At 39.0% G+C, this 27,311-nt stretch overlaps 1 protein-coding gene across 1 annotated transcript; it reads right to left on the bottom strand.

The window, feature by feature from the left end:
* Positions 1-248: 248 nt before the first annotated feature.
* On the bottom strand, positions 249-27,311 carry CLGN (calmegin). The gene is made up of 15 exons (XM_042470668.1): positions 27,187-27,311; positions 20,976-21,131; positions 18,585-18,655; positions 16,921-16,979; positions 15,602-15,743; positions 15,243-15,324; positions 11,589-11,781; positions 10,034-10,223; positions 8,809-8,922; positions 7,397-7,553; positions 5,112-5,327; positions 2,995-3,114; positions 2,642-2,768; positions 2,329-2,420; positions 249-1,433 (listed from the first exon to the last, which is right to left on the bottom strand). The coding sequence occupies exons 2-15, from the start codon at positions 21,120-21,122 to the stop codon at positions 1,353-1,355; spliced, it is 1,791 nt and encodes a 596-aa protein (XP_042326602.1). The 5' UTR covers positions 21,123-21,131; positions 27,187-27,311; the 3' UTR covers positions 249-1,352.

Here is a 27,311-nt window from a genome sequence, read left to right as displayed (position 1 = left end):
TTTGGGTCGCATATAGGTTTTAATTAAATATTAATTAATTAATATTAATTATTAGTAATTAATAATAATACATATTATTAATATTAATTCCAACCTCCTCCTCCTCTGCCCAGCCCTCTCCTCAGAAGAAAACCAAGCTGCGGAGGAGCCTTGCAGGGCTAGAGTTGCCCTTCCTCCTCCCCTGCATGTCTTTTTCCTCAGGAGAAGGCCGAGCAGCAGAAGAAGAGCCTTGAAGTTGTTCCACATCTTCATGGGCCGCTCAAAATTCTTTGGCGGGCCGCTTGCGGCCCCTGGGCCATATGTTGTGCAGGCCTGGATTAAGAACTGTATGACTGCATTCTTCACAGCAGCTCTCAACTTGCTGGCCACTAGATACATATTTTGGACTACGGTAAAACTCTCAGGGCTACAAGGCATGCAGCCTTACACTGATGAGAGCTGACTTCCAATACAGTACCATATATTTGAAGGACAGCTTAAGTAAGGCTGATGTACCACATGATGACTAGTTTACTTATCTGGTGAACCTTTTCAATAACATAGAATTTTTAACTTGAGCAGCAGAGACTATTAAATATTTTTATTCAGGAGGCAATTTTAGCATTTTTTTTGTAAATGAGTTACGCCATTTTGAATTGAAACAAAACTATAAAAATATGAAAATCTCCCAGACACCATTTTACTTGAATATCATGAACATTGTTGCATTTAAAAGTAAAATACATGCTGTTGCATCAATTAATGACAATGTGTTTGTCTATGAAACAGAAACAGCAGCAACTGTAATAAATGTCAAACTAACATGACAAATAAACCATAAGTAGACTTTACAGTAAAAATGTTAATGTAATAAATAAACACAATTATTAAATTCAGCTCAGCACAGACATGGTTGTCAACTGGTTCTATCAAGACATCCCTCAGTGGATGTTATAATGGTATATTCCTTTATATCAAAACAGTAGAAGCAGTATTTGTGCTACAGCTAGAAAAAATATATTCCAATTTACATGAACTTTCTAAAAGGTAAAATTTTGAAGCCAAAATTATTTCCAAACAATATTTATTATCTAAATAGCTTCAAATCATATTTACAATAAATAATTCATCTCGCCGTTTTTCTTTTATTTTATGAAGTAAAGGAACAGGTAATTTCACAAATAGGGGTGTTTCCTCTAAGTAAAGGAAAAATCTTACAAGATTAGGAGGGGCTCGAAAAGGGAAACAGAAGTATAAGTGAAGTTCAGTCTTTTAATTTAAGACTCAACAACCTGGATACTGTTAGACAAGCCAACATAGCATGCTTATGTCTGTGTTCTGAAACCAGGAACCATCAATATTAACTGGAAATGTTAGTCCTTTCGTACTCTTCTTTTCCGTACTAATTTTGATGGTCCATCACCAGATCCTGTGCTTTCATCTGCTTCTTTCATCTGTGTGGGAGAAAATATACAGTCAAAGCAGCTTTTCAAAATACAACATGGTTCATATTCTTTACCTAAAGTGCATCTAAATGTTAGGTTTGATTCTTAAGGTATTCTACTGTTGTGTTAACATGATACTTCCTTAGCCTGAAATAGGGGGAAACACCGAGGAAGAAAAAAATGACTTCACATTTATTAATAAAGTTTCCTCATGTTTCTAAGTTCTTAAATTTCCATTTCTTGAATGTAACTATGGAAAAAGAAGTGGGCAAGGGAAGCTGAAGTTTGGGAGACCTTCCCAACCTAAAATAATTTATCTATATAGAAACATCCCCACATTATCTACTGAGTAGGTCTGACATATCTGCCATAGAATATTTGTACACTGCAGACCATTCTGGAGCATGTTGTAACAAAATGTAGTTCGTGCAAGTCTATATGAATTCTGGGATTCAATCTCCTCACATAAACCAAAAGCAAGCTCCTAAATTTTGTTGAAACTACCCATTCTGGGGAAACCCTACAGCCACTGTAGAATGTTCTTAGTGAAGAACTGCTGATAGGGAATACCAGGGTTCTTTGGAAACACAAGATGAGTTTTAACACAGTTTCTGACTTGAATACATTATATCAAGTAAAACAAATGGAATGACAATTTGGTAGCCTTCAAGCAAAAGCAACAGAAAACTGCTTGCAAAATTACTAGGTCATGACTATTACACAAAAACACTTTCAGCATGGTGATGGCATTTATGACTTTTATAGTCCAGCACAACTCTGTCTTCCACAGAATTTGTATTAGAAGGGGAGGAGCAGTTTATTAAGCTCACTGTTAGACAAGGCTTCAACTTTTCATATTTGTTAGATCATATTTCTAAATAAAACTAATTATATGAAACTTCACCTCATCTTCCTCTGAGACAGATTTATTCTCTTCTTCTTCATGACTTCCTTCAGCAGTTTCATTTTCATCTTCATAATCTTCATCTTCAGCACCTTCATATTTTAAAATACAGCAATAATCAAGTGTTGAAGGGTAAGTAAATATCTTTAATTGACAATTTTACTCTAATTGACACTAAAAATTGGATTTGAACTTCTATGTTTAACTGTAGTTTTCCAGCCTGAACTGTGTAGCCACTACTTAGAAACAGCAACTATTTAGTTAGATTATCATAGCCATAGCCTTAGTGAGTATAGCCAGAGGTTCTTCCTACCTTCACCAGTGTCTTCATTTGTTTTCTCTAGTTCTTCATCTTTTACATTCATCTCTTGTTCTAGTTGTCCTTTTGTAAGTGGCTTGGCTAAATCAGTTTTTTTGTACTCCACATCTTCATCTATTTTCTAAAACAGAAAGAGAATTGTACAAGAAGTGAACAGATTTAAATACTAAAGCACATATATTTTAAGGTCAGAGAGGCATGATTGCCAAATTTTCTTTTCCTCTTACTCTGGTGGATTTTTACACTAAAGACTTATGACAGGGAAACTGAAAAACTGGAGACACACCGCCTCCCTTTCTCGGTCTAAATAAAAGAAAATGGGGATGTCAGATGAGTTCTCCATGTACCTTGGATGGCCAGCAGAACAGTATGCCCAATCCAACAGGAAGTGCTAAAGTCAAGACGTAAATAATCCAAAGCCATGGGCGTTCTTCTGCAGCAGTCACCAACTGACTAAACATTCCAGGCTAGATAGATAAGAAAGCAAAAGAAAACAACATACAATTTGCATTGTTTATTATTGCTATAAAATATTAATTGTTTAATGTGCTGTCTTTTTGTGGAGCTTTTATCTCAAGGCATTCATTAAATATTGTATTAGTTTTGAGCAAAACTGGCAAAGAGAGGCATACGAACCATCACATACCACAGAAGCCACCATTATCCCTCCTTGTATCTCATTAAATCAACAAAAGGTTACTTTGATTAGTTATCTAGGCATATATTCAAACGAGTATAGTAAAATCTCAGTATCTAGGGCATCCTAGAAAGCTGTGATTTTGGTCTGCTGTGGGAGCTGGAACTGACCAAGTTAAGCAATAACAGTACCTTAGGTACTAAGATTACTGGAATCATATGTAGTCCTTCACAGCTTTGAAATGATTTATAAAATATTAAGAAATATTCCTTGCACTGAGGAATCTTTCTATTGTTTCTTTCCCCTCTACATTCTTTGAACAAAGTTTAATAACATCCTCACAAGTAAGCATCAAATAAAATTTGCAAAAATGACCACTGAAAGAAAAAGCATAAATAGGATTAACAGAAAATGAACTATAAAAAAAGGAAGGGAAATGAAAGTGGTCTAGGGCACTAGAAATTGCACGCATACATTTTCAGCCGTTCATCCAAAAGCATAACAATCAGGAATGCCAAGTGTTAAAGACTAATCATCAGTTTGCCATGTGTGTTTGTATGCATGCATTTAAGTTGCCTGTTGACTTATAGTGACCTCATAAATTTCCTAGCGTTTCCTTAGGCAAGGAATACTCCGAGGTGGTTTTGCCAGTTCCCCCCTCTGAAATATAACCTACAGCACGTGGTATTCATTAGTCCCCCATCCAAGTACTAACCAGCGCTGATCCTACTTAGCTTCCAAGATCAGATCTGGTAGCTTCAGAGTATTTAGGCCCTCCATGTTTACTTTACTGTGAAAAAACGCAAGTATGCTGTTGAACTGCATGGCTCAAAGAGCAGCTAGCCATAACTAGCATGAAATGCACACCAATTTGTCAAACACACTCATACCTGTGAAATGATCACCACACTTTATTTTGAACTTTCCAACATCTGGATATATTTTGAAGTTATGTTTGCACAGTAATGTTGCCAAATTCTTAGTGCACAGTACAGACAGAAAATCTGTCACAAAATTAAGACTGACCTTTTTATATTAAGACACGACATGGCTAACTCTTATAAAGGAATTCAGGGACATAGCTGTGTTAATCTGGAATATCAAGTACGCAAAGGGATCTTGTAGCACCTTTGACTGTGAATGAAAGCAGCTGTAGCCTAAGCTTTCATAGACTTCCTCAGATGTAGAAAGCTTATGCTACAATTTCTTTCACTCAGTTAGTCTCAAAGGTGCTACAAGGTCATTTTGCATTCTTATAAAGGAAGACAAGATGTAGTCCAGCATATAGCACAGTCGCTCACTGTCATAATGACTGCATGTGTATGTGCATTCAAGTTGCCTGTTTACTTATGACAACTCCATTAATTTCATAGCGTTTTCTTAGGCAGGCAAGGAATACTCAAGAGGTGGTTTTGCCAGCTCCTGCCTTTGAAATATAGCCTACACAGCAGAGCCACATAAAAGAAAGTTTGTGGGTATAGGGTTAAATAATTAACTTCTCAACAGTTCTATTCTGCTTTTTATAAATAATTTTAAGCTTTATTTCTCACACAATGGGAAACAGTGTATCGCTATTAAACCATGATATCAACAAATATAATGTTTAGCTTGTTTGTGGGTTTTGGGGGCTATGTGGCCATGTTCTAGAAGAGTTTATTCCTGATGTTTCACCAGCATGTGGCTGGCATCTTCAGAGAATGTTGGCATAGCAAGAAATACCCACAAAAAACTATGGATGCCATGAAAGCCTTCAACTTCAAATTATAATGTTGATTGCAATCTTGCAAAAATCACATGTTTGGGACACAAGATGTATTAAGTTCTTACTTCATTGGAACTAGCAACCAATTTTTTAAAACCCCAGCCATCTGCTGCCCATCGGTCAGCAACTTCCTTTTCTGAACAGATGATGAAGTTATCAAAGTAGATATCTGATGTCATAGACCAAAGCTCTAAACCAATAGCACTGACAGCAGTCATCTTGAAAGGATGAGAATCTTCAAAATAATCAGGATTAGAGATTTTGTGAGGACTCCATATCCCCTGCAAGAGGAGAAAACAAAACAGAACAACTATATGAAAGATGGGGCATTTAACTATGAGTTCTTCCAAATGAGACAAATATATTAGGAGGCTGTGATAATACTGCTGTAGTTCTCTGGTATTAAAAAATAACCAAGTAGCATTTCTATTGTCCTAAACAACTTTCTCATAAATCCCAGCACCCAGTGCAACCTTTTATTCCCACCCTGTGTGGGTTTGTTTTTAATTATGAAACGACTACAAAAAAGAATTGAATGAGTGGATGTGGAGATGACAACAGCTGGTAAAACCCAAGCAGTTATACTGTGAGAATTGACACTTCTTTAAACCAATCTGCAATAGTCCTAAGTCAGCATGATAGGTTGCATCAGTACTTATAGAGAAATTAAGTCAGCCATGGTTCCAACCCAGCTGTTTACTGGCACATAAAGAAGTGACAGAAAGCCACTCCTTTTTGAGCTGGCAAAACGCCAGCTTTTCCACCACCGCCGCTTTCTGGTGGTCCTATGGCGTGTGGTGTCTAAATAATAATAATAATAATAATAATAATAATAATAATAATAATAATAATAATAATAATAAATTTGTGTTTCCCCGCCTCTCCCAAAGGATCGAAGTGGGGTTACAGACTACTAAAATCAATACATACAATGCAATACAATACACTATAAAAACATGAAATGGTACATCTATACAAACATCAGTAAAATACAACAATCCAACAGTATCCAACATCCAGGGGTAAGACAAAATATCATTGTCGGCAGGCATATTGGTCATGTAGACATCACTCCTCGGGGGGGGGGGGGAACACTTGGCAAAAGAGTACGGTTTTCAATCTCTTTTTAAATGTTTCCAAAGAGGTCATGAGGTGGAGCTCCTCCGGAAGGCTGTTCCAGCTCCGCGGGGCCGTTATTGTAATGGCCCTTTGGGAAGAGGAGAAGTATTTGGACGATGGAGTTTCCAATAAGTTCTTCCTGGATGTTCTGAGTGTGCGGGGCGGATTATATAGGGAGATGTGGTCCCTCAAGTAACTTGGGCCAAGCCACGTAGGGCTTTACAGGTGATAACCAACACCTTGTATTGTGCCCGGAAGCAAATAGGCAGCCAGTGCAGAGCTTTCAGTTTAGGTGTTATATGGTCAAACCTAGATGCACTGATGACTAGTCTGGCTGCCATATTTTGTACTAACTGAAGCTTCCGGACTTGGTACAAGGGCAGCCCCATGTAGAGCGCATTACAGAAATCTAAGTGAGAAGTTACCAAAGCGTGTACCACTGTTTCAAGGTCCCTTTAGCCCAGGTAGGGTCGCAGTTGGCGTATCAGCCGAAGCTGGTACCAAGCACTCCTGGCCATCGCATCTACTTGAGATGTCAACTGCAGGGACGAATCCAGTACTCCTAACGCTGCACTGCAGGGACACTGCAAAGCTGCCCGCCATGTGGTCAGGCAGGTGGCTTCACAACAGCTTTCTGCCTGCTTGGAGGTGTGCATCGTCTAAACAATGTGCCCCAAGCCACTGGGAAGCTGCTGCAGAAGGGCTGTCTGTTTCACGCCCAAGTTTAAAAAGAAAGAACAAAACATTTGAGAAGCCTCCTCCTTCCTCCTTATCGTGGATGCTACACCCATTACTGTTTCTATTTCAATTGCTGTTCACATGAGAATTTATAGCACTGAGAGGCTCAACATAAATAAAAAATATTACTTCAAACAGCTAAAATTGTCACCCAATTAAGCTGAATTAATGGATTTGGGAAAATAGCATATTTACCTCAGTGGCTACACTGAAGACTTCTAATTAAATTCTGGGATGGACCCAACCTAATTGTACAATCCTATACATGTTTACCTAGTTGAAAGTCCCCCTATGGTTAATAAGACCTACTCCCACATCAAGTGAATTCTTGCATTATTTTTATCCCACGTTTCCACACAAAAATGGTAGAATTCCACTACATTCAAACCCAAACCCTTTACTCTCTCACTGCCCTACCGGGCACACTGAAAAAAGAGAGGTACTATTATAAAATAGCAATAATTCAATAGAATAGGTTTTATCTTGCTATTACCTGATAATTAGGGTTTTCTATCATAGGTGGTTTCCATTTTCCTTTATATTTTGGATTGGTCATCATGGGCCGTGTCCATGTTCCACAACCAGGTGCAGTCTCACATTTTGGATTAGAAACTTGTGGAGCTTCCCACTCACCATCCATATCCTCATCCCTAAAAAAAAGAAAACGTGTACAAATACCACCTCCTTCTTGTATATATATTATCCTATATATTTTAAATTATTCCAGCACATTGTTTCTACCAGCTTCAAACAAAAGTGAATCATCTACTAGATTTCAGGTTAAAGTGAAATATTCTTTAAACATTTGGTGTTAGTGGAGCTATCAATAGTTTTCTTCTTACAAATTCAGGCCACTCTGAGAACCTTTAAATAATAAATAAAATAAAATTTTTATTTGTATACCGCTATTCCAATACAGATCACAGCGGTTTCCAACATTCAAAGTTCACAAAACAATGGTAACAACAATATCCCAACAAAGTGCAAACCCACCCTCTGTACAAACGAAACCCGGCATAAACAACCAAAGACTATACAAAACTACAACAAAATAAAACCATAAAAAACCATACTATAGCTGGGATAACAATATACATCATCGAGGGGGATTAGAATAACATTGGTGCTCATGGGGGGGGGGGGAACACAGTCCATGAGCATACAATCCCCACACACCGACAATGTAAGAGAGCTGCAACAGAGTAAGACTACTATCCAAGTCGTTCCTCTGCTGCAGACGCAGCTAATAGGATCCTTTGTTGTAGAAGAGCAGGGTATAAATATTCTAAATGAAATGTAGATGAAATTACAGTTCAAAATACAAAGTTGGCATTAACTACATGTGTATCAATTTTTTGTACGTCACGACTTGCATCATTTTAGATAATCAAACTTACAATTACACTTTCCCCAAATCTTTAAGTTTTAATTGCCATTCACTGTGACACTGAACTATACCACTATATATAAAAGATAATAAAGAAAGAGATTTGTGTCCTGTCTTCTTAACTTCCTTAATACTTTTTTGCTGGTGTATCAATAAAATCAATATTTATTTATTTATAATTAGGCATGCTATTTATATATTATTGCTGAATCGTCAAGGCAAATGTGGAAAACATATATTTGAGATCCAGGACTTGGATGGGCCAATTAGATTAAGCAAGCAATCTAACATACACATGCTGGGGTATAATGTCTATTGATTTTCTCATTCAAATGTGCAGTATTTGTTTAAAAATTCTATCTCATCTTTTGTGTTAGTCTTCAAGGAAGCTTAAACAGATAATTGAAAGATAGCAATATTATATATATCATGAATATTTTATAAAACCAACTAAAAGACAAATCAAAACTTATACTAAAATGCTTACACATGTTACCACCACAAATAGACATTCTTACCAATCTTCTGGTTTTTCTGCATTAGGATCTGGAATATATTCTGGTTCATCATCAAGCCAACCTTCAGGTTTAATAGCACCAAGATCTTCTATTTTGGGTGGCTCATCTTCATTCCTTTAAGTTACAGAACAAATTTACCAGAAGATGGTAATACAATAGTAATACATACACAAAGCATAGTAATACATACACAAAGCACAGCTGAATTTTTCTTAATCATTAAATCAAAGTACTGTATATACTCATGTATAAGTCTAGAAATTTTAGTCAAAAAATTGACCCAAAAAACCTGAGTCGACTTATCCATGAGACAATGTAAAAATTATTCTTTAATTCAAGTAAAAAAGGAACCATTCCTGGAGAAACACTGAACCCCCTTTACTTTCTTATTCATCCAGCATTTTGTTTGAGCATAAATAGTTAAGCCTGCTGGAACTTTGTAAGTTCATTGGCATGGTTTCTCTTTGCTTCATCCTTTAGTTCCTTTATTACATGCCTCTAGGTTTTACCCTTGACTTATCCATGGGTCATAACAAAATTACTAATTTTGGCCGCAAAACACACCCTCAACTATACATGAGGTTGACTTATAATCAAGTATATATGGTATATATCTCTTTAGAGCCAAAAACTCTTGTATACACAGTCTCCAAGGCACAGGCCCAAAACAGCTAGGCAGGAAGGAGTGGCTTCTAGCTACTCTGGGCATGCGTCGTGCAGACAACACATGCCCCTACCTAGAGTAGCCGGAAGCCACGCAAAGAGTGCACCCGGCTGGGAAAAGCCAGGATATAAAAGGAGCAGGAACATCTGCTTTTTGCCGGCATTCTGTTCAGGATCATGGCAGCGTCCCGGATTGGGACTGGGCTATGTGGTTGCTGATTGGGACGTGACCGAGACTGGAGCGTCCTCAGGCCACTCCAAGCTGTCAGTCTGCATGCCCTCACAGTTATATCTAAGATGATATACTATAAAAATTAGCATAACTGAAATGTTCCAGAAGTTCCTATTCCACTATATAAATTACTGCTATCAGGAGAAAGACACCATAGTATATTCCAGCTACAAATCTTAACAGCTCAAAAACTTTCTTCAAAAGTCATTTCCACTCCCATAAAGTCAAAATGCAAACCAAAGAAAGTTTGTTTACTATTAAGCAATGGGGTAGAGAGAGGCAAGGAGGATGGAAGATGGAAGGGATACAGTATGTTCCTGGTTCTCTTACCAGTCATCTGGCTTGACAGCATCAGGATCAGGAATTTTAGCTCTTTCATCCCAGTCCTCTGGCTTTCTATCATTGGGATCTTCTATTTCTTTGGGGGGGTTCACAGGGGGAACCATATCTTCCAGGAGACTTCCTTTGCTGACCACTGTTTGATCAATTAATATTTCAAATGTGTCATCAGGTTTTAGCACTAGAACACAAAATAAGTGAAGTGGAAAATTAGACAAATGTTAAAACAAAACTATTTTAATAGAATTTACATCATTATAGTAAGAATGGTCTTTAAGTCTATTTTGGATGCATTTCTGTCATAGCACTGAATTAAAGTTTAACATGATTTTCAACAGTTCAGTTTATTACAGAAATGAAAATATAAACATCTATTTGGAATCAAACAGACTTATTGACATGAAAGGAATGCGATTCTAAATGAGGGTTTTTTTTAGTCTTGCTACTTTAATGTGAAAGGGGTTGATATTTAGCTATACATACTGTATATTAACATAACAGTAGTACACAAAAGTTTGTTTCATTAGTCCTTAATAGCAGGATAATATAAAAAATAATCGCTATCTGGTTAATATCCATTAGCAGTAGTTATAAGATTTAGCTTTTTTCCTCTCAAAATGTTCCTAAGCCAATGTAATATTTTATAGGCTACATACTCCTCTAAAGTACTGCACATAACACACATGAAACACAATCTTCTGCATGTTTATTCAGAAATTAGAGCCCATGGTGTTTAATGGGACCCTCTCTAGGAGCAAGTTTTAGGATTCTAGGATTATCTAGGAACTGCACACAAAATCAGTTACTTTCTTATCTGCCATAATCTACAAATGCTTTTCAGTGTTCAGTAATGGTCATCAGAAAGATAACGTTGGTGGGGGGGGCAGAGATAAAAGTTGAGAGGCAGAGTTTTGAGTATCTATCAAGATAAGAGTAATGGTTTCAGTACAAAAAGTTTCATAGGTAATGTCTTGAAACCCAAATTTTCCAGAGGTTCCAAGGCCAAAAGCCATGGTTATAGAAGCATAAATCTAGATCACACAGAATTCCCACACATCTTGCACAATGGAATTTAAACATTAATATTATTGGTTTTGGAGACTTTGAGGAGTACTGTATCACCATTTTGATTGTACACATAGAAACTCTATTCAGGCGTAGAGTTCTTTCCACAAAAAGGTAAGGAGGTCTTTTGAAAAGAAGATTCCTTGTCATACCTTTATGCAAACGCTGGCTACTTGTTGATCTGAAGAAAGTAATCTTACAGATGCTGGTGCTACCCTAAGAAGGCAAGCAGTTATTTGGGCTGTACTTTTGGACTGATAGTTTATCTCTGCTCATTTGAGACCAAAACTGATGGCAGCTCATCCTGCTTCTTCCCAAATTAGAGGGAGGATTGTCTGACTGAAGAGCAAAGTGGTGCATTTTCTTTCAATGCCCAATATTCTCAAAACTGACTAATATCCAATAGTACATTCCCATAATTGTGTAATAGTCATGGATATAGCTGTATCTTATATTTGTAAATGTAAGCATTTAAATGTACCAAGAGTATACAGATGGGTCTTTCTGTCTGAGTAGATTTTTTTAAGGTCTACATCAGGACGTTTAGAATGTTTTTCTTCGTAGTCTCCAGTTTTAGGATGTTTATGTCTGAAGATAAAATGCAATTTGTAATCTTCTCCACATTTATCTGGTCCAAACATAATTGTGTATGATGTTTTGTCATAAAAGTATTCCTGTAAGATGAAGAGGAACATAGTATTCAATTTATATGATCAAAAGCATTTTGTATGACATTATTCCGGCACTTGTTAAGAGCTTGGTTTTAACTCCTTTGTGACAAATGATAATGCGAAAGAGTTAATGCTCTCAGTCATTTTAATCTATACCTCAGTTCCCCCTTAAAACGATGGGCACAATAGTGTGAAGATAAAAGAAAGGAGGAACCATTTTAAGATCTAAAAAGATAGCTGCTTAACATTTTGTTGTAGTGTGTATTCAAGCCATTTCCAACTTATGGCAACCCTAAGGTGAACCTATCACCTTGGGGTTTTCTTGCAAAATTTGTTCAGAGGGAATTTGCCTTTGCCTTCTCTCTGAGGCTGAAAGAATGTGACTTACCCAAGATCACCCAGTGGGTTTCCATGGCTAAGCGATGATGTAACCTTGGTCTTGAGAGTCATAGTCTGACTCTCAAACCACTCAACATTTTGCTCAACCTAAACTGATTTCAGATTTCCAACATGTGGCTATTATCTCTAGCAAGTCCTGAAGTTTTCTCTGAAATGTAATATTTCAGACCCCACAAATAAACTACTATGTATGAAAGCAGAGCAAAACAAATAGCTGTCTAAAAGGTTAAGGAAAAGGTTTCTCAGTCCTTCTCCCACCATTTATCTGCTCTACAAGGCTACCTTAACCAAAGATGTGGAATGGATTTTTTAATTTTATTTGCAGAAAACTTTCCAATTCTATATTTTTCCATGGAAAATTTTGCATACCACATCTATGTTCCTCCATAGTTTTCTGGGTTGTCATACTGCAATCACTCTACCAGTGAAACATATTGTTCAACTAGTTGTTGTTGTTCTCAACTTAAGTTATATCCCACCTTTTCCCCAAAACTGGGACTCAGGGCAGCTAGTTGTACTAAATTCAGTTTTTTTAAAAACATTACTGCAGTCTGAGTGAAGCTAAAAGCACTACAATTAGATTCTTTAGCTGTTTCTAAAAAACTTTGTATTCTTTCAGGTATAGTCAATTTTTCTTAAATACAAAAGAAGTATACATCTTCTCTTTATATCATTACAAATATTCCAAGTAAAATTTCCACATAAGGCTTTGATTATGTTTTAATAGACATTTAAGTGAAATGTGCAAATTAAGCATAAAAAAAAGGGTGGGGGAAGAAATGTGGCAGCACCTTTAAAGCTTAACACTTTTTTCTTCCCCCTCCTTTCCTCCTTTTTATATTGCAAGAAACTAAGGCCCGTTACAGACCGCCTAAAAGTGGCGGTCTGCCGGCGCTGCTGGTTGCTCCGCGAGAGAGCCTCAGCAGCCAAACCGCGTGACTCCCACGTGGAGCAAATAAGAAGCCCCAAAATGGCGCTTCTTCCCGCGGCGCAGTTGATGCCTCGAGGCGCCAATCACGCACTCGCGACATCATAAGCACTGCGCGACGTGCGGATGCTATGCGTCCGACACGTAATAATGGCGGCGCCTGTGTGTATAGGGCGCTGCCATTATTACGCCCCTGTCACGTGATAGGGGTGAAGCCGGTGTGGACGCTAGGTCTCCAGCCAACCCCTATCACGTGATGGGGGTGCCTCAAGAGCCCATGTGTAACGGGCCTAACATGGCTATTTCTTTCTGTTAAATCAGATTATTTAGAGCATTCGAAAATGTACACACACACACACATGGAAAAGTGGAGTTTTCCAATTCTACTTTTCTTAGAAAACTTACATCACTGTTTTTAACTTTTATAAAAAGGTATTGAGGTTAAAAAAGGTAATTGTGACTAACAGATATTACTCTTAGACTAAACAATGTACACTGGTGCCGGATTATTTATATCAGTAGATGTTATCCTGTTTTTGTCCTCAGCTTTTAGATCTTTATGCCTCAGTCTTCATTGTGTATAGTTGAATGATGTTCAGAAAAACTGATGTTAATGGCAGCAATTATTCAGTGAATTAAAGAGAAGAAAATTCTGGGGAGAACTGTCTTGTTTGCAACTGTCTTGAAAATTTTACTTAGGTATTAATGTAGATATTGAATTAGAAACAGATCCTGTCAGTTCATCTGGAAACAACTTGCCAGCTTCCCAGTCTACAAACTCCAAATGTAGAATACTACTGCCATGCTTCGTAATATTTTAATTTTATTCAAATAATGACACCATATTCTCTAATAATGGGGGGGGGGGAGGAAAAAAGGAAAAGAGCAATGTGGTAGCACTTTTAAGACTAACTTGTCCAGTCCTAATAATATTATTGAACACCTGACACACAATCTAGTCAACCTTACATTTTAATGATAGTTTTCTGCTTTCAGTGTCCTCTCTTCACCTGTAATATTCTTAACAGGAGAACTGCACTTGCACAATAGCTGCAGGTACAGTGACATATGTAATGGAATGGCTGCATTTAGTCTTAAGACTTTAAAAATAACCATTCAAGGAGGCATATTAATATAGCATAACACAATTCTTGAAATGGCACCCCAACATCTCCAATGAGGAAAGTTTTTAATAATCAACATATTTACTCAATTTACATGATTGTACTTTGATAGACGAGAATAGCATAAGCTATCAATAACTTAATATTAATATATTAGGGATTGTGTATGTTTAAATGTTTTTAGATACTAGCTTCCAACTACATTTTGTGTTTTGAAGTATAACACCACTCCAGGGAGCACTGGGAGCACTTTATGGCCCATTTTTACTTTAATTTTTAATGGGTGGTGTATAATGTCTTTGGGGAATTTGGAGGGCTATAGGATCTCTCATGGGCTACACTTTTCTTACCCCCTGCTTTGCAAAGTTATTGTTAGGATAATACTGGGGCAAAGAGAACTATGCTTGTTGTCTTGAACTACTCGGAAGAAAAGTGAGTTACACATATAAAAAGGGCTCTGGCACCAACTTTATTGTCTTTTCAATGTCTGACAAAAGCAGCTGTATCTTCCCGCACCTTTTAGATACAATTTAAATACTGCTTACTGTTTTATATTTTGGGGGGGGTTGTATTTACATTTCAAGTGTTTTATTCTCTCTTATAAGACTATTGGGAATATAATTGAATGGTGACAGAAAAATACAGATAAACTGTGAATATTTCAGTTAAAAGGTCTACCCCCATCGGTGCACTGCATCTTCTGAATGTATTATATAACGTGTAACTTAATAGTGTCATAGGTATAGTACATATAAAGATTGAATTACACTTTATATATATATTAGTTCCTTGTACCTTATTAGGTGAGCATTTTCTTCCACTGGAATCTCATTAGGCCCTTAGACTATTCACTGTTGTCTCATTTGGGACCACATGCAGACTTCATCAATTTCCCTTAAGGGCATAGGGCACATTTAGCCAACAACAACTGGCACAAGCACCCAAAGATTTTGGTGGTTTCCTTCCCAAAATTAAAACATTTCTCATCACTTTCTCTCCCAGTGACTACATACCAGATTCAAGTCATCACTTTTGGAAAGAAGTTTAACATATGCACCACCACAATCAATGCCTTCTTGAAAATTCACTTCATACCTGCACAACAGAAACACAAGAACACTCATCTAGAAATAAGTGCTGATTAAATGTTCACTTAGCTATTATTTTTCAGTTACTTAGCTTTTGTGTGCAACACTATTAAATTTCATTGGCTCCTCTCTATTTCCCCCTCTATAACTGACCTAAAGAATCATTTTAATCTGTTTCATAAGCTTAAAAACTATACACAATTTCTATGGTGTTTATATACAATGCAGAACCTCAACACAGAAGTTTATCTGCAAAACCATTTCAACTGTAAAGATATACTTACTGAACAATCAGTGGTTTACTATCAAAAACAAATGGCTGTGTTAACATAGCTGATATTGCATGATGCTTTGCTACTGATTTCAAAACCAAGCCCCTGTCACCAGGCACCATGTTTTCCTTTAATGGTTCTATTTCCCATCTTCCTAAAAGATAATATAGCAAGACAAATGCAAACAAAGAAAACAGTCAAGCTTTAGTAAAAGTTCTGTGAAAATTATTCTTCTTAGATTCATTTACTTCTCTGGAGATTTTGAAGTAAAAACTTTACAAGGGCAACACATATACAAGACACTTAAGGTATCTAGGTAAGCAGATCAATGCAAAAACATACTTTGTCTACAAAACATTGCAGGCTGAATCCCCAACATTTCCACTTAAGGAAGGGAAATCTTTCGATAAACTCTGCTAGGCAGTACAGACAACTGTCAAGCTTGAATCAATAGATCTGTCTTAGTAACTTCGAATATTCCTCCATGTAAAACAGCATTATGGCAAAGGCATTTTAAAATTTGTTAGTGGGAAATGCAGACTTCAAAGTAATTCCAGTGATCTTCATCACCATTACCACTTCTTTACTACAATCAGGTGTCTAAGGCATTTAATGAAACAAAATGAAGACATAGTTTGAAATTGTGAATTTAACTCCATGAATGATAACTTATCTCATACTTTCTTGAATGCCTGAAATGTTGCATCATTTAGCCATACCAGGAGGTGCAGCTGGCAGTCCAACCCATATTGCATTGCTCTGAACTGTTAGAAACAAGAATCTGAGGACCTTGAGTCCTTTGCTCCAGTAAGCAATACATGAGCCTTATTTCAAACTTTTAAAAAGCCAATAAGACTGCTGGACACTGTTATAATTAAAGAAAGATTCCACCCTCCACCTCCAGCCCAGCGAGCAATGTAACAAATTACTTTTTCTTCTTTTGAGAGGAGCAATGCAACGACTAATGCATTACTTTTTAAATATTCCAGGTTCTGGCTTGTTACAGTGCTCCCTTTCTGGCCAATGAGTAGACCCAGGTTGGTCTCTTTCTTTCCCTGATGTTATTCCTGGATAGTAATATCATCTGACTTCTATGTCATTTCTTTACCAGATAGTCTCCTCTCATAGAAGATGCCAGAAGATCTTTTTGGTGGGAAAGGTGATTAATGTGAAAGATTTCAAAATGTGAGGAACATCGTAAGTGGAACTATTAAAGAAAGGAAACATCCCCTCTCCCAGCAATATAAAAGGAAATATACATTGAAAGCCCTGGAAGAAAATGAAAAAACATGAAAAGAAGGAACACGGAAGGCATTCAATTTATGCCTTACCATCATATTTAGCAATATCTTCATCTGTATCCTCTTTTTTGGTTTGAGACAGAACCCACCTATTGAGAAAAACAGTATGAACAGATCACACCAGTTTCTGCAAAATGAAAGGAGTTTGTTTAATGGGTATTATCTAACATTTCAGTAAGACAACTGATGCAATTTGATTTGGAGCAAGGCCTTGTCTAATGCTACAGATTTTAGGTGACAGAATCCTCACTTGGCAGAATGGTCAGACTGTAGATGTCAGAAATTTTTTAAAGTGTTCTACAGCCCATTATAAAAATTCAGAATTTCCCACTTCACACTCCTAAATATTAAGGCCAGAATCCTCTTGGTGACTTACTATGCATGGCCATTGTAACTATGTTCTCTGATATTGCACAGAATTATTTAAATGTAGAAACAATGCTTCAGATAACAGAAAATGCCTGATCAGATCACATTAAGAGTAGTGCTTCCTATTTTCTGCCTTATGACAAATGATAGAGTGCTCTCAGAGTGTCCAGTCTATCTTAAGGCATATGAGTTCTAGTCAACAGTGGACTGAAGCAGACGGTTAGGAAAGTGGATCCTGCCCATTCCAGCCACTATTGGACCAGGACCGTGGCAACCGCACAGCCTGCTCCCAAAATGGGCTGCCACCACTGGTTCCAAGCCACGCCAGCCAGGAGTCGGTTTAAACTTTTTGATCCAGTCCTTTAGACTGAAGTGTGGCCTTGGTGAGGCTTCCAACTGCTTTGGGGGTATGTGTTGTCTAAACGAAATTTCCCCAAAGCGGCCTGAAGCTGCTTCTTTTGGCCTGTGTGTTTTGGGCCAGAGTGAAAGTGAAAAAGACCTTTTTCTTCCCTCTTCTCACAGTAAGTCTTCCTCTGCCCTGTTCACTCCTCTTGCATGCAAGGGAGGTGGATTAACTTAGACCAGCTTTGGGGGGGCTGGTTTGAATGTTTTCACATGTTCTGCAGGTGAGGGGGAAGATTTGGGGTGGGTGGGAAGAGAGCCAGCATGATGTAGTGGTTTCCACACTGGACCCTGCTCGGCCACAGAAATCTACTGGGTGAACTTGGGCAAGTCACACTCTTAGTCTCAGAGAAAGGTCAAGACAAACTTCCTCTGAACAAATCTTGCAATTGTTCACCTAAGGGTTGCCATAAGTCAGAAATGATTTCAAAGCACACAACAACAACAATGTGGATCCTGTGGATACATAACAACGGCCTCCCTGCCTAGTGGGCTGTAGTGGAGGGAAGCTATAGAAGGAAGGGGGCATCTAAGATTGGATCTATGCCTCAGAGGTTAGACAACTCTCTCTACCCTCTGAGGTTTGCTATTTCTTTTGTCCTAAAGATTTCCTCTCCAAGACTACATGGCATATGTCTTAACAGATTTTCCCTAATGGTATGATAGCCACTGTGCTTCTACTTTAACACAGTTCTTCTCCAAAATGTGAACCACTTGAAAGGAAGAAAACCTTGCACAGTGTACAGTTTTTCCTTACTATTTCCACTGACTCTTCAAAACAAATAATTTGCCAAATACACACACATACACATACATACAGATCAGCAAATGAAATCAGTAGTAAGCAGCTAGATTTAGTAGATCTTCCTGTTTATTGAAACTTATACTTTCAACAGTTAATATTCTCTTTTAGATACTCTTACCCAGACATGGTATCGTCAAAAGTTTCAGCAAAATAGACTTCTCCAGTTGGCTTTGGTGTCTTGTACACAACCTACAAAATATTTACAAAAAGATATTCAGAAGCAGAATTCCTATGTTAAAGACAAATATATTAAAAGTTTTAAAGATAATTCAATACTGCTGCATGTTTAGCCATCTGTTCCAAATCATATTTAACTCATGTTTAATTCTCTGAAGATGCCAGCCACAGAGGCTGGTGAAATGTCAGGAATGAACTCTTATAGAACATGGCCACATAGTCCGAAAAACCCACAAAAAACCATATTTAACTCATTTCAATCTAAGTAATAATAATAGGAAATTAACAAATAATTTTCTCAAGGAAGAAGCATGTCATGCTCACATGGGATCCACTGAAAATTAGTGAGACTTAAGTTATTTGTGACTAATTTGTCCCATTGACTGATGTGGATCTATTCCAAGAATTTAAAAAGTAACACGTCCTTTAACTTTCAAGATAGCAAGGGCCACAGTGATTACACTGAAAACAGGCCTAATATTAGAAAAAGCTCAGAATTCTACTAAGGAGTAAAACCTCTTTTTCAGGAGCTAGCTCCTTGAATTCCTACCATTTGAATAGCTGATTTGAAAACCAACTACATATCCTTTAGCAATCTGTAATTCACTGTAAAATCATTGTGGTCTAATATTCCTTAGTAAGCAGCTAATACAATGCTCCAGGCAGACTCACTATTTGAACCTAAAGTGTGCACATTACTTTTAATTTTGCCCCCCCCATACTCTTCACCTTCAGTTATTTAGATATTTCCTGAATTACCTGCTTACAAGTAAAACCCTCACCTGAATGGGAAGGCAGGTGACTTGACATTTTACTATCTCATTAAGATACAATATGTGAATATGAAATACTTTTTTTTTTTAGTATTAAGTCAGTCCTATAATACAACACTGCACTTTTCAAATGCAAAGGTAACATGAAAAGTTTCATCGAAGTAAACTGCTAAATGAGAGCCAGAGTGGTGTAGTGGTTATACATAGTTAGGATATTAGATATGGATGTTCATAAAAGATACAATGCTGTATTATTCTACTGTGATTATTAGATTAAAGGAACATTTAAATACTAAAAACCATACTTTTATTATACTATTAATAGTTTTAACTCCTAGAGTGTGCTGCCTTTATTAAGTCGAGTAGTGCTACTGTTCTTTAGAAACAGTAACATAAGTATTCATAAGCAGTCTAATTCATAAGAAGCAAAGATAGGATTAAGAAGTGAGCCATCTGTAGGTTTGCTACAGTTTGGATTTTAGCAAACACTATGTATATGCTTTTAGAATTAGTCCCTTTTAAAGGTGGCAACTTTGTGCTAAAAATGTAAGATATGATTTATTTTAAAAGTTTGTGTTACATAATAGAAAAAAATATTCTCAAAAGCAGCAATTAAATTTTTAGATTTTGAATTTTAAATGACACATCATCTAGCTTCTAAACATTACAACTACTATGAATTACTGTAGTACAAAGACAAACTCAACAGTTGATACTTAAACATCCTCTAAGAAAAGCAAAAGTCAGCTGGGAAGTAGGGTTGTTGGTTTTTTCCCCCTGCTGGAATGGCAGTAATTTAATCCTATTTTAACGTAATGTTTTGTATGTTTTTAACTGCATGGTGGTTTTTTTTAATGTTGTAAGACAGTCTTGGGAGAAGAGCAGGATATAAATAAATTTAACAACAAAAATAGCAAATCAAATATACACTCTAATATGTTAAATTACTATTTCACATTATATGAATGGATTATATGGATCCAGTTGTCAAACTGGATAGGACTATGCAAAGCACTAACAACCATGCTCAGACATGCAAAAAAAGAAAGAAAAAATGTCATCATAAAGTAGAAGTGGCTTATCTCTATAATAGGACAATACATATTTGGCACAGTTTTACCATTTTTTTTCATCACATCTTGTTCTAATGGTGCGATTCATCTCAGTACAACTAGGTTTTCTATTTCAGGTTTCTAAAGTTCACCAAGCTCACACATACTTCTCACAAGAGAATGTGGGGCAAAAACATGATGGATATTACCTTCTATAAGCCAAGACCAAAACAACTTTATAGTGAACCTCTAAAATAATTTGCATATTAAAGGAGTGCATAAACACAAAGGAAAGAATGAAGCACAAACCACAGAAACTTTGATCAATACAATCTTACAATATACCTAAACGATGCATAGCTTTTCATATCTTAATAATATCCAAGATCACAGAAAGCTTAATAGAGCTATTTGATTTCTCAAAGCTGTAATTAACTTTATTATGTTAACTCATGGTAAAAATTTTATCCCATATTTTAACATAAAGCATATTAACTAAATTCTTACCTCTAAGGATGGTCTACTTTTGTCAACATTAGCTTCTTGTGTGTTCATGCCAATATTTTCCACTTCGGATTCTGAATCTTCAGATTCTGCACTTATTGAACTTAATAGTAGCACACTCAAGCAAAACCAATCCCAATGAAATTGCATTCTGGCTACCTGTAAAGTACAACTATTGTAAGCACATTTTGTTTTCACTCCTAGTCAACTATCCAGAGTCCTTACAATAAATATAGTATTTGGAATATTGGGGAAATAGTTTGAAGGTAATGTACATTATTGTTTTTTTAAACTTGCTTTCTAATTTATTAAAACAGAAGAAGAAATGAAAGTTAAATAGAATTATACAGAATTAAACAGGTGTATCAGAGATGTATATCATGCAATGAATATACTGCATGTTACAATAAACTTTGTATTTTGAATTAGAAATATCAGAGATACCTTGAGACTGTCTATTCTATTCCTTTCATTTTTATTTCTCTAGAGCTGTCTCTTTCTAATTAGAACCCTGTGCTGGCTGGCCCTTTTGGCCCCTCTGTTTAGCCCCCTTCCCAAACCTGAGTTACATAGAAAAATTAATGAAATAATAAAATACACCACCAAACCAATGATAAACAGTAAAATATATTATAAGAATGTAACCACAAATTTTAGTAGGAAAATGAAGAAAAGGCACTTCCCAGATAACAAAAGATTATAAAGGCAAACATCAGGCAAGAATCCAGGGGAGCATTTTAGAGGCGATGATAAAGCATAAAAACACCTCTTCTTTTAGCCCTCATTGGTTTTATTTCGTAGAACCATAACACCTATTGTGAAGGGCCAACAAACATAACCTTGGCACGCAGGCTAATTCATAGGGAACTCATTATTCTTTCTTCAGTTTGTTACACTCATTGGTCTATTATTTCCATTTTCTATAAAGCTGGAAAAGCTGCCAACATAGAATGAATGAAGGGTAAGAGTGTATGAGTTGAGACACATTTACCAGGTATGGATACATTTTGTGAGGTCCCTATTCTGCCATGCCCACCCTCCACACCAGAGCCCCTCTGGCAATAACCATTACTGCTTTTGGACAGCCAACAGTGATACAAAAATAGCAATACCTGTACTAAGGGCACTGAGAGGAGAAAGAGGCTAATGACTGAGAAACAGTCAGCACTACTGTTTCTGCACAGCAGGGAAAGGAAAAGGATTAACTCACATTTCAGGGTGAAAGTGATTCAATTCCTTGTGTAAGAATCCCATAAGACTCTAATGACAACCGAGTAGGAAAGTGAATGGATCTTTCACAAAGTCAGCTGGGATGCTGTCTAAGTAGACATGCCAGATTTGGTTACTACTACGGTATATCTCAAAGTGGAAGAATGAAAAATGGCTCCAGAAGTTTTCTACCTATTCTGATCTGAGATCAATGGAAGCTGCTTTGGTAAAGATCTGAACCATATTAAAACTGCAGTGCACATTACAATACTTAGGCGGGTTACAGACGGGCAAAAAGGGATGTACTCATGACGTCATGAAGGTAGAGCCTTCAGACGGGCTTTACCTGAATGCCGTCATGAACACACCCCCCGCACGCCCCAAGCGGGAAGAAGCGGCATTAAAAAGGTGCTGCTTTTTTCCGCTTCTTTTCTGTTTGATGCGTACCTGCACAGCTCCGTCTGTAAGCCCCTGCACCGATACGTCAGAATTGCTACGCCGCAAATATAAGTTGCCGGTTTAAAAGCTCCGTGTCAGCTGCGTCGCATAATGGGTCGGGTTCCCGGGACATGCGCGGTTTGCAGTCAAGCTTTAATTGCAACGTCCGCTGCCATGGAGCTGTGGAAGCTGAGGCACAGCTGCGGCGCATTTTAAGCCTCGTAACCCTAACCCTAACCCTAGAGCAACATGTACGCATGCGCTGCTTGGAAAGTTTGGACTTTAAAGTGCACCCCTACACACATTCCTGTGCCATTTTCACCTAACAATAAAAAACGCTAAAACTGTAAATATTGACATATGTACAAAAGAGGTGAGGGGAGATGGCAGGGGGACAGCGGTGGCAGCGGAGACAGCTGTGGCTGCGCATTGCAGATTCAGCAGGAGCGCAGGGACCAAAGGAGAGGAGGCATCCATGATGCTGGTGACATTGGCAACGTGCAAGTGGACAAGGATGCCAACACCAGCTGATCACCAGCTGGCAGGAGACCACCATTGTTTTTGGGCAGAGCGGGGGGGAAAGTTTAAAGGGGCTTGGGCACTTTAAATGCGCACATAGGCTTTCTGCCGCTTCCTCACGGGCGGCCCAAACCACGCACTGTAGCTGCGCAGCTGCGCACCTCTCATGCGGCAAAAGGAAAAAAAAGCCGCGGTTTGGGCCGCCCGTGAGGAAGCTGCCTCTCTTTTTGCAGCGTCCTCCGAGGCGGCGGTTTGGAAACTCCGGGTCCGAAACGGACCCAGGTGAGGCGTCTTCACTGCCCCCCATGTGGAAGCTCCAACACCTGAAGCACGCCCCCGGGGCGGGCCGTCTGGAGGCTCCGCATTCAGCTAAATACACCTCCAAGACGTCCTCCCCTGCCCGTCTGTAACCCGCCTTCGTTTTCAGAGTTTGCAAATGCTTTTGAAAGCAATCTCAGATGCTGCAAAGGAGTATCCTGTATTTTACTACAAAGCAACAACACAATTGGCCATCTGAACCTCAGGCTAGCAACAGCAACCCCCCTCTGAAGAAACTTGTCAAGAAAACTCCATGATAGTTTCACCTTAGGGTTGCCAGGAACTGGCACTTGGAAGGGAGGGAGGGTGCTCTGGGCCCATACATTGGAAACTACTTGGAGACACACAACAACAACAAGCATAATAAAGCACAGGAGGCACAGCACAAGAACAAAGAGAGCCAACAGTTTGAGCATGCACCTCTGGAGACCAGGGCTTGAATTCCCAGCTCAGCCATGGAAACTCACTGGGTGACCTTGGGCAATTCACAGTCTCTCAACCTCAAATGATGGCAATGCCAAAAATCCCCTCTGAACAAATCTTGAAATCTTGAAGACACAACAATATGTAATATAGATGTAAATAAACCTGATGAACTGAATTTATATTTCTGACTGTTGTTAGCTTTTATATTGTCATGTCCTCTATTTTTCTTGAACATCCCCCATTTTGAGCATGGGTAAGAAGCATGAATTTACATTTATATATGGGTGTTCTTAGCTTTTATTTTGTCATGTCTTGAGCTTATATGCCCTCCATTTTGACCATGGATAAGCATGGATTTATATTTATAGAAGTGTTTTTTTTGTGTGTTTATTTTGTAATGTACTCCATTTTGAGCATGGCTAAGAAGCACGAGTTGACATTTCTAGGAGTGTTTTTAGCTTTTATTTGGCCAGGTCTTCCTTAAATATCCTCCATTTTTAGCATGACCTGGGCGCGTTACAGACGGGCCCATGAGGCGCCGTCATCGCGCCGTCATTATGCATGAGGGGCGGTGCTCCCTGACGCGCCTTGCCCCTCACGCGTAATGATGTCAAAATGGCGGCAGCCATTCCACACGGCCACCGCCATTTTGACATAGCGGACGCTCTGCGTCTGCACATCGCCTGGCAGAAGTGACGCCGCGAGTGCGCGACTAGCACCTCGTGGCGTCTCTTCCAGGGCCAAGGAAGGAGAGCGATTTTCGCGCTCCTTCTTTGCTGTGTCCGGGAACCGCGCGGTTTGGATGCTGCAGTTCCCGGACGCAGCAACCAGCAGTGGCGCGAGACTGCCCTTTCTGGGCCGTCTGTAACGCACCTAAGAAACATAAATTTATTGGAGTGGGTATTTTTTTAGTGTTTATTTGATCACGCCCTACATTTTCCTTGAATGTCCTTCACAGAATACCCTGTGCATACTGATATTCCAGACTAACAGGGCTGGTTTTCTGAATTCCTACCCACTGTAGAAATGTAGTACCACTGGAAAACCATTGCAGGGGAACCTTGGTCAGGATACACTTTCTCAGCCTCAGGGGAAAAGGCAATGGCAAAAGCTCCTCTGAACAAACCTTCCAAGGAAACCCCAGGATAGCGTCCCCCTAAGTCAGAAGGGGCTTAGAGACACACAACAACCTCAAGGCGCCGCTCACCTGAGAGGCACCGGGAGAAACTCTGCAGCTGGAGTCTAGGGAGCGAAGTTCCTTGCAGAGATGCAGGGTTTCTGAGAGGAAGGAGTGGGGCTCCTTGATGCAACCAACAAAAACCCTTGAGCTGGGCTGGCTGTGCGCATGCCTCCCTACCCCTCCATGGTGGTGTGCCTGCTCAGATGTCTCTGTGTGCCAGTGCTGGCATGTGTGTAACAGTTTTGCCAACACAGATATAGGCCTTTATAAACTAGAAGGCTCCAAAATACAATACTACACTTTGGAGAGCACCTCTTCAGTGGCCCAGCCCACAATCTTGTCCTTATTACTCACTTCTATTCCTTCTGTCCAATATTACCAAAAACCTTAAATAGGATCGGAGCATGCTGTGTTCTTGAGCTTCCCCCTTCCCCACATTTATTTCTCATTCCTGAGGACCTTAGGTTTCTCCTAAGCCGGCTAATACCTGCCTCTTGTACATGGATGGTGACCTTTGAGTGCATAAAGGCAGGTATTCGAAGAAATGAACTTATTAGTACTGTATACGCCATTTTCTTATTTACAGTGGGCCCTTGTTATCAGCTGGGGTTTGGTTACAGGACACACACCCACACAAACACACGGGTCCCAAAATCTGTGGATGCTCAAGTCCCATTAAATACAATTGTGAAGCAAAATGGTGTCCTTTATATAAAATGACAAAATCTAGGCTTCCTTTTTAGCATTTATATATTTTAAAAATATCTTCAAGCAGTGGATGGTTGAATCTGTGGATAAGGAATCTGTGACTATGGACGGCTGAATGTATTTTGATCCCACCCTTCTGCCAAAGGGTCTGAATACAGTATTATATATGGCTCTCGCCCATCCCTCACCCTTAATTTTATTCTCACAACAGTCCTGTGATACCAATTAAGCAGGGAGTCAGCGAAGATTACTGTATGTGGTCAGCTTTGTGGCCAAGCAGGTATTCAAATCCAACAAGCACAGTTTGGCTCTAAAACCAACCCTAATCGCTAGATCCTAGGTTTCTTGAACAGGGAATGTCTGAAACAGTAGTTTTTACTCAATGGCAAGGGAAAGGCCTCCCAGATGTCCGTCCCATGGGCAACATGGCCAATAGTCAGGGCTCTTTGAGTTAAAGTCCGATAACATCTGGAACCACTCAGGACAAGAATCACTGTTTCTAGTGCTGCCAGTCAAAAGCCACTGCGCAGAGACAAAGTAGTTTCAGTGTTCTCTTTCTGACTCTGGAGATAAGGGTTCAAATCCCCACTCAGTCATGGAAACCCACTGGGTGACCTAAGGTCAGTAACACACTCTTGGGCCCAAATTTGTCGGAAACAACTCTATCCGTGTGTGTTGTGAGCCTTAGAGTCGTTTCTGACTTGTGGCGACCCTACACATATGTACATAGTCTAACGACTCTAATATATATATATATATGTGTGTGTGTACATATATGTATGTCTACACACACACACATTAGAGTCATTAAAGTATGTATATGTGTATAGGGTCACCACAAGTCAGAAACAACTCTAACGCACACAACACACACAGATATATATCGCACACACATACAGTATATCCGTGTGTGTTGTGTGCCTTAGAGTCCTTTCTGACTTGTGGTGACCCGATACACATACAACACACAAGGATCACACCCTGAGCGTTGCTGCTCCTGCTCCTGCAGCAACCGCCTCCTCCTCCTCCTCCCTCCAGGCGGCGGAATACGAGGACCAGCTAATTGGTGCTGCTCTCTCTCTCATTCTCCCTCTCCGCCTGCCCCACCAGGGACGGTTCCCCAGAGAGACAGAGACATGGGATGCATCCACACTGGAGAAATAACCCGGTTTGGCACCGCTTTGACTCTTTGTCTGGCTCAAGGCTATGGAATTCTGGGAGTTGGAGTTGGACCCACAACAAACTCCAACTCCCAGAATTCCATAGCCTTGAGCCAGACAAAAAAGGAGAAGACCGGGCAATAACGGCTGCTTCCAAACGCATTATTCTGAACGGGGTTTCAAACAAAGGGTCCAGGTTGGGGAAGCCCTCTCCTCGCAGGCAGCGCCCGCCCCCTTTCGCCTGACAACGCCTCACCTCTCCTTCTTGACTGGCAGGCCGCGACCGTTATCGCCCGTCAATCACGCTCCTCTCAGTGTCTTTTTCCTTCTGTACAGCATCCCTCTCAGGCAACGACGCGCACTGCGCATGCGCGTCGTTCA

The sequence above is a fragment of the Sceloporus undulatus genome, chromosome 5 (genome assembly GCF_019175285.1).
Source record: "Sceloporus undulatus isolate JIND9_A2432 ecotype Alabama chromosome 5, SceUnd_v1.1, whole genome shotgun sequence".
Taxonomy (NCBI): domain Eukaryota; kingdom Metazoa; phylum Chordata; class Lepidosauria; order Squamata; family Phrynosomatidae; genus Sceloporus; species Sceloporus undulatus.
Note: the sequence above shows the minus strand (reverse complement) of the source record. Positions and strands in the feature narration are given on the sequence as shown.